General features: G+C 31.4%; 1 protein-coding gene across 1 annotated transcript; it reads left to right on the top strand.

Annotated features, from left to right (window-relative positions):
* Positions 1 to 11,476: 11,476 nt before the first annotated feature.
* On the top strand, positions 11,477 to 13,065 carry LOC111882781 (nudix hydrolase 17, mitochondrial). The gene is made up of 5 exons (XM_023879148.3): positions 11,477 to 11,694; positions 11,938 to 12,028; positions 12,228 to 12,311; positions 12,423 to 12,551; positions 12,834 to 13,065. Exons 1-5 carry the CDS (start codon positions 11,624 to 11,626, stop codon positions 12,966 to 12,968), a joined length of 510 nt encoding a protein of 169 aa, XP_023734916.1. The 5' UTR covers positions 11,477 to 11,623; the 3' UTR covers positions 12,969 to 13,065.
* The last annotated feature ends 264 nt before the right edge of the window (positions 13,066 to 13,329 follow it).

Below are 13,329 nucleotides of genomic sequence, written 5' to 3'. Positions count from 1 at the left end.
CCCGGTCTCCGATTTAATGTCCAAATTCAGACTACAAAATCTAACACATCAATTTAGTCTGGAACAGACCTGGTTCTTATAGATCAACTCAAAGCACCGAGGGGCCCAAAGATATCGCTTTTCCTTATTTAGGAAAAAGGAACAGATTACATTGACTATATAATCATACCTTTTACTCACCAAATCATACATGGAATATCCTTTTATAACATGCAGTTACAAGATGCATTTGAGTAAGCCAAAGCACAACTAATTTGCAAACTATGAACTACATATCTCTGCTTTAAGAATAGTAGATATTGTCATATTAGAATTAGTTTTGATTAAATCCATGAAGTAATCTCTAAGTGTGGGTTTATTCAATACTCAAAAATCCCATTTTCTAATTACTCATGAATATTACAACAATCCCTATGTAATGTCTAATCTCTAAACAATTCATGCTAGTCTTAATTCACTACTTACTTCTAAAAGTATGAACGACTATGAAATTTTGAATAATAAAATTATTTAGGATGTAAACATGCTAAGTGAAACACAATAATACACTAATTGACCATGGTATAAAACCTTTGAACATAAATAAATCTCTATTATTCAATCATCATAACAATTACGAATTTATTCATTGTAGATTGTTTTGTGCAATCAACCAACCACTTGGATTAAATAACATTATTCATGCCATGTTATGAACATGCATACTATGCCTCTCTATGGTTCCTCCTTTGTGAACAGAGCGACTGGACATTACTGCAATGATGCTTATTTTACAATTCCAAATTCTCATTGCTATCTAAGAAGTAGTGGAATTTCTTCTTTACATGCATTGTGCTTATCAGATGTTGAGGTTCTAAAGTCATAGAAAGCAAGCATTCGATATTTTAGAATTTTCCACGAGAACTTGTTACTTAGAATAATTCCCTAGTTATGAAGTCTCAAATTTAAGTCACTCCTTAAACACTTAGTTTGTATTAAAGTTTCAAACTCACAAGTAGATTTTTGTAACCAACTCTTATTATGAAAACATTTCCATATACATATCTCCTAGTATGGAATCATTTCCATATTCTGATATTACAATTGTCAACGCTCATTATTAAAATTCTAGTCCTTCCTAAAAAATATGATACTTGTAACTGTCCACAAGCAACCAATCTTCAGTAAACCTGAAAATGTTCTTGACAATTTGTTTAATAACTCTAGTCACTTAAAATTCTAGTCCTTTTTCTCACAATGCTCGGAACATTTGAAAAATTAGAATAAGCAAATATTATAGTATATGTAATTGATCCTATATCCGAAGCATACGAGAATGTACTTATTATATCTTATAAGGATTTGTTATCTATTTAATCTCTTGGTATAATATTTCCATATGGAATCTTCTATATTGAAACAGTTCAACATACTATTCGTATATGATTTTGACTAATTTCTATTAAACCACACGATCTAAAACTTTAGATTCGTAATGAAGTATGAGTGCCCTTTCCCTTAAATCCACTATAGCAAAACAGTTTCCAACTTTTGCAACTTGCAAACTTGATACATAGTTCTCTATGAATAGTATTGTCAACACGCAATACCAACATAACAATTATGCTCCCACTAGCTTAAACATGTACTTAGAAATCAACCAGACTTCTAGAAATCAATACCCTGACTTTCTCATGGAAGTGGAGATTCCTATTTCCCGATGCTTTTTCAAGCCTTTAATTAGGCTTCTTAAGCTTATGCACTTTATCCAGATAGTTTATGTGCTAAAACCCTTTCAAGACGTGATAAACATATCTCTTGAAAGTTTAAACAATTCTTTGCATTCCTCATACTTGGAAATGTGAAGAGGGATGCTGTAATCATATTGTGAATTTGAGAATGTAATTAATACAACCAATATTTATATTGATCTTTATCAGATCCTTAAAATCTACAAGAGAAAGTGTTTCTTGATAACCATTTTCATGAATTAGAGCAAAACCTTTTGCCACCTAGATTCAAAGGTGCATACGTTACCATCCATGTAGAACTTTTATTTTCAACCTACAATCAGAAGACAAGATTAGGACGAACCAAAATCATATTTAGGTCTCTTTCATGGACTGAACTTTGCTATTCTTCATTTCTTGCTTTTTGGTAGCTCAAAGCCCACCAGAGCTTCCGTTTATATTAACAGCTCACTTGTATTGATCAATGTACCTTCATAGAACAACATGCTTTGCTTTTGAAGTGAAATGAAAAATGGAACTCATAAGCATTTCCGACTTAACTGGAAGTGCACAATAAGTAGAATGTGTCAATAAACACAATAGGTTTTCAACCTCAAGTTGTGCGATAGTGAACAACTAAAAGGGTCATTGTCGGTTGACTCTTGAAACTCTCAAGATCAATATGACTCCCACTGACTTCTTGACATATAAGTTTTCTCTCAAAAAACATTCATTGACGAGCTAAAGCAAATATGAAAAAGTCCGTGCAGATTCCCAACATGATAACACTCTTCAGAATTGGATTCAATTAATCTTTTTTTTTCTCGACTGTCGAAAAACATCATAACTCTGCGAGAAAGCATTCTTACTCCACATATTACGGGGCGTTATCAACCTTCTTAGTTTGAAATGAATTTGAAGATATGATTTTGAGTTACTAGAGCATAACTCTAAACCTATATTGGGAATGAAGTATGACTCATCTTTTAATCGAACCATTTCCAACCATATTCGATTCCTCTTCTTAGTCATACAATTGCACTAAGATGTTTTTCAAGAATCAATTGTGATTTAATTCCACAATCACTAAGATGATCATAAAACATGATACTAAAGTACTCATTTCCTTTTAGATTAGAGATTTTTTTTTATCTTTCTACGTAATGTATTCTTCTATTCTTTCTGCTACTCTTTGAATCTTTTCAAAGTATTAAAATTATGCCTAATCTTATAAACACAATCGTATTTACCAAAGAATCAATGAATCATGACGAATAGAGTTATCGTCTTTGTGGTGGAGTTTAAGAGTCCATATCAACATGTACTAGGTCCATTAGTCTTTCACTTTCCTCACTTAAATATGTGAACAATGAATTAGTGATAATTTTTCCAATGAACAAGACTCTCATGAATCGTTCGATTCGAATTGCATGACTCCAAGTTTCTGCCTAATTGAAACTTGGTGATGATATTTCCTTTCACTTGGGCAAATATGACAATACCACAAGCACGTTGTAGAAGATTTAATATCCACTATTAATATTTCTATTATTATAGATATAATTAACATACTCATTTATGCCATTGCGAAGAAATAAAATGAGGCAATTAAGCAATCTAAAACTTCACCTTTTATTTGAAATAAAACGAAAAATAGAACTTGTCCTTACAATGCATAAAATGAAAAACTATATTTCCAGACATATTTGAATATCAATCTATTAAATTATCCTAAGTCCTTAGTACCTGCTTAAAATCTTGACCATCGAGCTATGTAACAAAAGTTTATCTCTTACGATCATATTTATCTTACTCTACTCAAGCTTCCTTATTTCTCTTAGATCCTGCAATACCATCATAATGTGATTTATCACATTATGTATTAGGAGTCTATGAATAAGAACTTTTAAAATAATGGTGTCAGATAATGGATTTACCTGAAGTTGAGTCATACGACTTGACTTTACTATCTCTAATATCTTTCAGGTATTTTGGGCAGCTTCGTTTCCAATGTCCCTTTAATTGGCAGTTGAAACAAATAGACTCATTGGGATCAACACATGGAACGATGTCAGAATAAGCCCTTCTCTTTACCTTAAAATCAAACTGTTTGACATTGGCCGATCCCTTTTCACTGGGAAGAGAAACCTTTTCTTGATTACCATTGTCAACGTCCAATGAATTCTTGGTAGTAGATCCTTCAAGCATTTCCATTTTAGTTGTACTCTTAAGCATTTATGATTCTATAGTTATCAATATCTCGGTTAGATCAGTTAGGGACTTAGGGTCACATCGAGATTCCTCATATGAAAGTTTTCAACAAACTCACCATATGACTTAGGAAGCGAGATAAGAACCAAATCATTGGCTTGCTCCTTCGGAAATTCAATACCCATTCTTCATAGTTTCTCAATGTACGATTTCTTTTTCAGAACATGTGGACACACATAATTTCAATATTTTTGTTTACACGCTAATAGAGCTTGAGTAGTTTCATATCTTTCAACTTGAGGAAAACGTGAAGTTGGGAGAGTCATAGGAGGATGTGGAAGAGTTGAAGAGAGCTGATGTCCAGTTTCACCATTACCTAAGGAGGGGAAGACAATTTCACCTTTACTTGAATGTCGAAGATGTGATGGGTTTTAGTCATAAGAAGTTTCCTATGTGCGCATGCAAAACCCTAATGCTTGGATCTAGGATTTGTAATTAAACATGCTTTGAATCCAAGACTTCTAATGACTATTTAGGAATAAGAACAATGTTAAAACAGATCTAGAATCATACCTTTGAATTCCTTGTTGATCTTGTTGTTTTGGAGCTTCTAGAGTCACAATTGTCACTCCTCTAATGGCTTACAAACACCAAATAGCAAGGAGGATTATTTGGGAGAGAGGAGAGGGAAGGAAATCGGCCAGGGTTCTCTTACTTTAGATGAAGTACCGATTTCCTTTTGCCATAGGGTCTATTTATACTTGTAGACTCCTTAAGGGTTACAACCTAAACCCTAATTGGATAATCTTCTCTTAAGGCTATCCAAATCCATTCCTTAGATAACCCCTTGGACGATTTGAAGCTATCCTTAGCTTCTAGAATCCATCCAATGCATATCTATATGGATTTATAGTCTAAAGTTTAACTATCAAACAATTGACAGTTTATACCCTTTTATTTAATTAATCTCTTTAAGTCACCAAATTAATTCCAATTAATTCTATGACTTATATTAATCAAATAACAATATATTATTCTTTATATTATTCTCATAATATACTAATAATATTTTACTCTCTTAATAAATCATCCTATCAAGTTGCTATGGTGAAGGCAACCCAAAAGGACCATGCACAACCGGGTCAATTACTTGCCTAATATAGTTGCAGCCTTAGACACTATTCCAACAAGATGATCTCTAGAATATTGAGGAAAACCATTTCCATAAGAACGAGGAAGACCATTTCTATCTTCATAAGACATCTAAAAGTTGGAAAAGAAAGAATTCAAGTTAGTTGATTTTAATCCTTAATTATTAACTCAAAATTTAAATTAAGGCTAGGATCCATATTTTTTATTCAAACTTTGAAGAGGTATGTCCTAATTAAATAGCGAATCTATTTTACATAGGTAAGGCTTTTACCAATTTCAATCTTATGAAACTCTTAGATCTTTTGAGATTCATTGAATCTTATCAATGGAGTATTTAATCTCGGATTATGCTCTAACTTTTGTGACTGGGATGCCGAGGATCACAAACGAGATGTGAATAACCACGCAAACCCGCTTGAAAACCTCGAGGTCATTTATAATCTCACATTGATGTGCTAGTTAACCATACATGATCCTTCAACAACATTAATTTTCAAGTTGTGCCATCATTTCAACTTTATAGTCCCATATTAGTATGTCGATTAACCACGCACGCTCTACTAACGACTCAAAACGAAATAATGTGTGTTTTCATGGACTAGCACACAATTTCACATTTTCCCTAAAGTAACTAGACTGAGATTTTAAAAGAAGGTTCTAGTACTTTATAGATTATACTTTTTATCTGATTATCTCCTATCGAACCCGTTTAGCTGACAACCATCCATCACATAGGAGAGCGGTGGGTGAAAACGAATCCATTCAACGGTCATTTTATAGGTTGTTTCCTTATACCCTCTTATTACATGACTTTGTGAATGAGGCTTACAAGCGATTCGATTGAATTTATCTTCTACATATAATAATTAACTTTTAGTGTGTGTGTGTGTGTATATATATATATATATATATATATATATATATATATATATATATATATATATATATATATAAGGTGTATTTAAAACTTTTCAAAATACAAGGTTTAAATATTAATTAACTGAATTAAACATTCAATTAATTATTTTTTAAAACAATTATGATTTATTTTTATCTTTTAATTAAAAAATTAATTAAATTAATTAAAACATTTAGGAATTAAACAATTGTCTTTAATTATACTATTAATTAATTAATTAATTAATTAATTCAAATTTAATCCATATCCTTCTAATTTCTGAAATTTAGGGCTAGGGTTACCAAGTTTTAATTATTCAATATTTAAGGCATCTAAAATAATAATTAAGGAAACTAGAAATCCTAATGAAACCCTATGGTATTTTAAAAAACAAGGGCAAGGAGGCTAGGGTTTCAAGAAACCCTAGCAAAAGTCGGAATTTGCAATAACAAGGGTTTATTTTTGATAAACCCTAATCAAAGACCAATTCATCTCATGCACCAGTCAGTAGAAAACAATGGCTCTAATACAACTGATGGGTTTTATAGGTTATCAAAAACATGTAAAACGGAAAATCTTAACACTTAAGTTCACATGCAACCTATAAATGATCTATGTTTTCTCTAATTGATAGCAACACATTATGAACTTCAAGAACCCTAAAGAAACTCTATGAAAATCAAAATTCATGAATTAGGGTTTACATACCTTTAGATTTATTATAGCAATTAGATCTTTGATCCTTTCCTTTGTATCTTTAGAAAGCAAGCATCAAAAGTATGATTCCTTTAATGGCTCATACCCCAAACCCTAAAATGAAGAGGAGAGAGAGAGAGAGAGAGAGAGAGAGAGAGAGAGAGAGAGAAATGAGAGAGATAGAAATTCATTCCTAAGCTCATAGATAAAGGTATGAACAAAATGTGTTGGTCTTGGTGTCCTATTTATAGTTTAGGTAACCTGCAAACAAAGTCAGATTTGAATAAATACATAATATATTTAATCCTAATTCAAACCCTTTCCTTATTTCCATCCAGGAAGCTTCCAGAAACCCTAGGAATCAAGCTAAAACCGTCCATACCATGGATTGTTGTATAATTGCTTCTTTTGTTCATGTATTGAACAATTACAATTCATCAATTGCACCTTTAATTAATTCAAATTAATCAAAATTAATTTCAGATTAATTCTGATTAAAAATTAATTAATTCTTATTGATTTGTTATTAATTTATCAATTAATAAATTAATTATTTAACTTTGATCTCATGTTAATTTGTTAATCACATAACAAATTAATAAATCATTTATCTATTTCCAATTAATATATTAATCACACAATATATTAACAAATCAATTCTCTCTCTCTCTCTCTCTCTCTCTCTCTCTCTCTCTCCTAATATCATTTCTAGTTATGAGGACAACAGAAAAAGGACTTTGCTTCTATTTGCAAGTTTATACCAATTTAGTTATGATGTTAGAGAACTTAATCTAGCAATTACATAATGGAATGGAATTGGATAATTTCAATAAGTCAATTCCTAGGTCATAATTCCTAAGGCATTTTAAACTGTTCTTATAATTGTCAAAATCAATTCAAAACATTTCTCATAACTCTCAAAACTATTTCATGTCATTTCTAGACATAATATTTTAGGTTAGATACAATCATATAAAAAAACTATGAATTACATGTGCATCTAATTCCTAACCCAAGTTCTCTACTCCTAAATAAGGTTCCTCACATAGTAGAGTACACTTGTTCTAAGGCTACTACCGAGTGGAAGCTACTTACTTCAATTCATTTCTATTTATTTAGTATGTAAAGTCAACAATGACCAAATAGGTCATGAACAAGGAACAAAATCTTAGTAGTAACATTTAGAGAATACATGTGACTATTAACATACTTCCCGCGGAATGGAGTTGCAAATTTTATCCATGTATATTGTGCAGAACTCTTTAAATTGCTTCTTTAATGACTACCAACTTGATGGGGGGGGGGGGGGGTTAGGTTACAATTACATTGTACATGCAAAATTTTACTTAACTATTAAGGGTATATGCTACCTAAAAGGATCTATGTCTTTTCTTAATTAATAGCAACATACTTATGAAACAAAAACTATAAACCCTATGAATCAAATTCATGAATAGAACCATATACCTTTTGCTTGATTTGAAACAAGCTAATCAATTATCCTTTGTAGTCTCCTTGAAAAACTAGCTCTGAAAGTATGACAACCTCTAATGGTTCACACCCAAAACTCATGAAACCCTAGAATTAAAGGAGAAAGGGGAGAGCATGAGGAGAATTTTGTTCTCCACCTTTAGGTATGAAAAAACCATGAAATTAAGTGTCCTAAGGGTCCTATTTATAGTTGAAGTAACTTGCATAAAAATCCAGATTTGAATGATTAAATAATATATTTAATCCCAATTGAAATCCTTTCCTTATCTCCTACCAGGAGCCTTCCAGAAACCCTTAGAAACTCCTTAAAACCGTCCATAGTCATGAAGGCTCTAAAATTGCTTCTTTTGTTCAACTATTAAGCAATTACAATTCACCCCTTTCACATTTAATTAATTCCAATTAATCCAACTAATTCCATTTATTTCTAATTAATTTATTATTCATATAATAAATTAATAAATCATTTATCTCTCTCCCTTGAGCAATCCAAGCCCTTTCCTGGTTATGAGGGCAACCCAAAAAGGACTTTATTTCTATTCATCAACATTATATCAATTTAGTTAGGACATTAGAAAACTTAATACGACACAAGTTTCTAAAATATTATATCCTTTAAACTGTAGAAATTTATTCCTTTTAAGTTACCAGAACTCTAAAAATGATACATCATGACATTATATGCACAACTAGGATGATTAAACAAAGACTTATACCAATCTTTCCATGTTTTAAGCATAAATTTTTTAAAATAGGCATTTAATGTAATGCACAAGTATACCAAAGAGGCCACATAGAAAGGAATATACATTTATAGTATAAGTTATACCAAAACATTTATCAAAATATATTTGATAAAGATACATACTCATATTTACTCACCTTAGCCAAGTATCTTTCTTACTCTCAACTTCTACTTCATAACAGATGTGCCTCGCTTCCTTTCGTTTGGCGTAAAAAATCTCATTGTGTTCTATATAACAAGGGCTATCCATGGACATATCACACTCAGTATTTGGATATTGGGAATTTGTATTTTGTAAGCTACAAGTTAGGATGGTTTGCGCCGTTTAGATTTTTTTTTATATAAATCACATTAGTTAGATACTATATTAGTTGATAACATATAAAATTACACATAGACTTAAGAAAGACATGTAAATATTGAAGTTACAAAATAGGGTAACACCACCAATACATTCTTTGGTAATTCCTATGGAGCAGGAGGTAGTAGAGGGTACACCGTTTCAGTTTGATATATGGCTCAATACACGACATGAATCAAGTTATAGTTAATAAATTGGTAAATATTTGTCATGTTAATGATCTCATCGTTGTTGCCATGTGCCCACACGGTACACCACTTTTTTCCCATTTTCTACATCCATAAATCATGCGAACAAGATGTACAAATTTAGTTTGCAAAGAAGTTGTAACTTCATAGTTGAAGCTATAGGCCTATCTTGCATGTCATGCTTGGCACTTCTACATCCTCTTACGAAGTGTGGTCTTAGAAAATGGTGTAAGATCACCATATTACCCCTATAAAAAAGCATTATTATCATTTAACGCTTAAAATCAATTATATATCCTTAAATAGAGACAAATAGTTTCTAAAAATATATTTACCTAAGTTGAATCGAATCATGAACACTTGTTGCATCGCCTCATGGGCAACCTCTGTGACAACCGTTATCAATAAATCATGTGTACTTGTCGATAATCTTTGCATGATATGAGAAATATCAACCGACAAAACATTAAACTTTGCCTATTTCGAAATAACAATATTGTCAAGCCAAGTAAATGCGTTTTCATTGGTTTGATTTCTATATCCAAACACAATTCAAAATCATACATGTTATAATTTTTTCATGTATACTAGAATAACCATTCCACTACCCGATTATGAGCAATCCTAGCCTATAAATTTTGACTGACATTCATGCAAGAATACCCATGATTTGAATCCATGTTGACAATACTTATGGCCAATTCTATGGAATTTGACATACTGCTTATAAATGTGACTTTCATACCATCCCAAAGCCTTTCATTTAGTCTTTGTACGAACCAGATCCAACCTTCATCACTCTCTGTAATTCCTAAACCAAACGCTGTTAGATTTTCATCATGGTTTTCGTCCATAGCAACTAATATTAACATTGACCCTAAGTAGCTCCCATTTAAAGAGACACTACATATAAAGATCAATGGCAACATGTGCCTTAACAATGCTAGAATCTACAAAAACAACGGTACCATTATTAGTGAAACTATAACATCAAATATACAATGTATACATACCAAAAGCATCTTACCACCCATCTTAAGGCCATGAAACATAACTCAAATCGGTCCATGACATTTTTATTGAATCTTGTTACGGTATTAGGATTGGTTCTTTCAAGATTATGAAAGATTACTGGTAGGTTGACAAAGCTTTGTAGGTGACTCCATATGATGAACGCATTTTAAAATACGTTGATATAACTTAAATTAGTTGAAATATAGATGATTGCAAAATGAGTTTAATATACCATCAACTATATATAACATACTTTAATATTCGGTTTCAGAAAGACACTTATATTAGGTAAGTCTTTCAAAATTGTCTCATTTTTGAGCAAATTGTATAAATCTGAAAAATTTATATCTAACAGAATTCCAACGCCGAAGTTTTTAGCAAACGATATCACATGTATCAATTCCTTATTTTCCAACTACCATGAACCATCGATGTTAACAACAATAAAATACTATTATGGAATGTTATTACTTATGTTTTGTTGCTCTACATTGTACGAAATTCCCCTGTATGAATTTTGATTTTCACAATACGGTTGTTGATTTTCGTAGGTAACATGACAAGACAATACATGCTTTTTCAGAAAAATACATTTTTTTTTGTAGATAGCATCATTTTTTCGTAGGTGAAGTCATTTTTACCAGATGACAAAACTACTTGGTTTTGCTTTTTCAAAATGAAATACATATTTTCACAAACCACGTAGATTTTCGTAGATATGATTTAAAAATTATTGGCTATTTTGGTCGTTTTTCTAATTTTTTTCGTTATTTTATAAAAAAAAACTTTAAAACAATGGTTATTATAATTATTTTTGTAGGTGTAAATGATACACTTGGAACATGAGTAAATGTTTAGTATGTGTTTGTAAAATATTCCATTTACAGTAACGCAACCGTGTCCCGTAGGTGTTTTTTGATTACGACATCCGCCCACCATCTTCAAATATTCCATTTTTACATCACTACCCACCTTCCTCTTCCTATATAAACCCCCAACACCCTCCATTCCTCCTTCATAACTCTCTCTTATCCACTCAAATTTCAAAAAAAAAAAAAAAAAAAACAAATAAAATATATACACAAGTTTACTGTTTTTTTTCTCCTCAAATCATTTTTTCGCTTCAACACAAGTAGTACGAAAAACTGAAAATTGAAGATGATGTGTTTGGTTTCAAGATCCGGACGTGAATTGCAACGATATGACATGGGTCGTCGACTTGTTGTCGGGTATTTTACGTTTTTAGTGTTTATTTGTCTACTCAAACTCACTTGCATTTCGTATTTTTATCAGTCTCGTAAAATTCAAAAAATAATAGTAAAAATAAATATTAATAATAGAAATCTCGTGTATTGAAACATGGGTTTCGAGCAAAGATGCAAATGAAAAAGAAATAATCAATTTATAACTGCTAAACTCATATTAGATTTATGATAATATAATTTAATATATATTTTATAAAATTATTGCAGGTGTATTCCGTATAGGTATAAGAATGAAAATGGTGAACTTGAAGTCCTCGTTATCAGCTCGCAGAAAGGCCATGCTATGATGTTTCCCAAGGTATTTAGTGAATTCTTTTTATATAAGTTTATATTTAAACTATATATACAAAATATAAAGAGAAAGCGAAAGCCACTTGATTTGAATAAATATTAACGGAAGACTATTCAAAAGTTATTATTATTATTATTATTATCATATTTTTTCTTTTCTCTGGAATAATAAAAAATTCTGACACTCTCGATAACGACAACTTCAGGGAGGTTGGGAGCTCGATGAATCCGTCGAAGAAGCTGCTTCACGGGAGTGCTTCGAAGAAGCCGGTGTGGTTGGAATAGTCGAGGTCTATATTACTGAATAGTGAATACTCATTTTTTATTTAATTTTATTAAAAGATTACTGAGATCTGTAGAAAATAAAAGTTTACGTGACAATTTTATGATGCAAAATGCAGTGTGAATTAGGAAAATGGATGTTCAAGAGCAAAAGCCAAGGAATTTTCCATGAAGGGTACATGTTTCCGATGCTCGTCGCTGAACAGCTTGAACTTTGGCCGGAGAAAAATCTCCGGCAAAGAGTTTGGGTACGTATTGATCAACTTTTCTTGTTCATGTGTTTATAAAAAAATATTTTTAGAAGTTTTCCGACACAGTTTTCCGGTGGGTTTTAGGGTTTTGGAAACATTATAGTTAATTACAAGAAATGAACATAACTTTTCGTTTTAGCATTGATCACCCACTACAAGCTCTGACAAAATGATGATGCAGAAATGGCATGCAAGAAATACGTATATTAAACTGAAAACTTACGAAAAATGAAACAATTTATTCTGAATTAATGAAATAAAATGATTTTTTGTTTTCAGATGAAGGTAGAAGAAGCAAGAGAGGTATGCCAGAGTTGGTGGATGAAGGAAGCATTGGATGTGTTTGTTGAGAGGATCAACCCACCAACTTTCATCGAACAAGATTTCTTGAATTCTTCTGTAGATATTAGTTAGTTCATTAATAAAATAAGAATAAATAGTTTTTTTTTTCTCTTTTTTAATGAATTTTACTTTCGTGTACATATATGAAGAAACAAAAACTTGTTCTCAATTGAAGATCTAAATGGAAATGAGGCACCCCATAAAGAAAAAGAAAAGCTGACGATATTTGATTTCATTAATTGTTATTTTGATCGTCTCATTACGTACATAATTATATATAAAGAGAAGAGTAACGAGCTAAACAACAAATATCTATAAGATGGTTGGATATGTATTACTAGGGATGTCAAAAATCTCCGTGGGACCCCGATACCGTACGGGACTAATTTTTAAAAAAATTCGGGAGCGGGAGCGGGACCGGGGGCGATATTAA

The sequence above is a fragment of the Lactuca sativa genome, chromosome 8 (assembly GCF_002870075.4).
Source record: "Lactuca sativa cultivar Salinas chromosome 8, Lsat_Salinas_v11, whole genome shotgun sequence".
NCBI classification, from domain to species: Eukaryota; Viridiplantae; Streptophyta; class Magnoliopsida; order Asterales; family Asteraceae; genus Lactuca; species Lactuca sativa.
This window is presented reverse-complemented; position numbering and strand designations above follow the sequence as displayed.

Excerpts from the sequence above, each read along its gene's own strand:
- LOC111882781 (XM_023879148.3), top strand. The coding sequence starts at position 11,624 with ATGATGTGTTTGGTTTCAAGATCCGGACGTGAATTGCAACGATATGAC. Across the intron at positions 12,029-12,227 it reads ATGCTATGATGTTTCCCAAG|GGAGGTTGGGAGCTCGATGA; the intron begins GTATTTAGTGAA and ends CGACAACTTCAG. Across the intron at positions 12,552-12,833 it reads ATCTCCGGCAAAGAGTTTGG|ATGAAGGTAGAAGAAGCAAG; the intron begins GTACGTATTGAT and ends TTTTGTTTTCAG.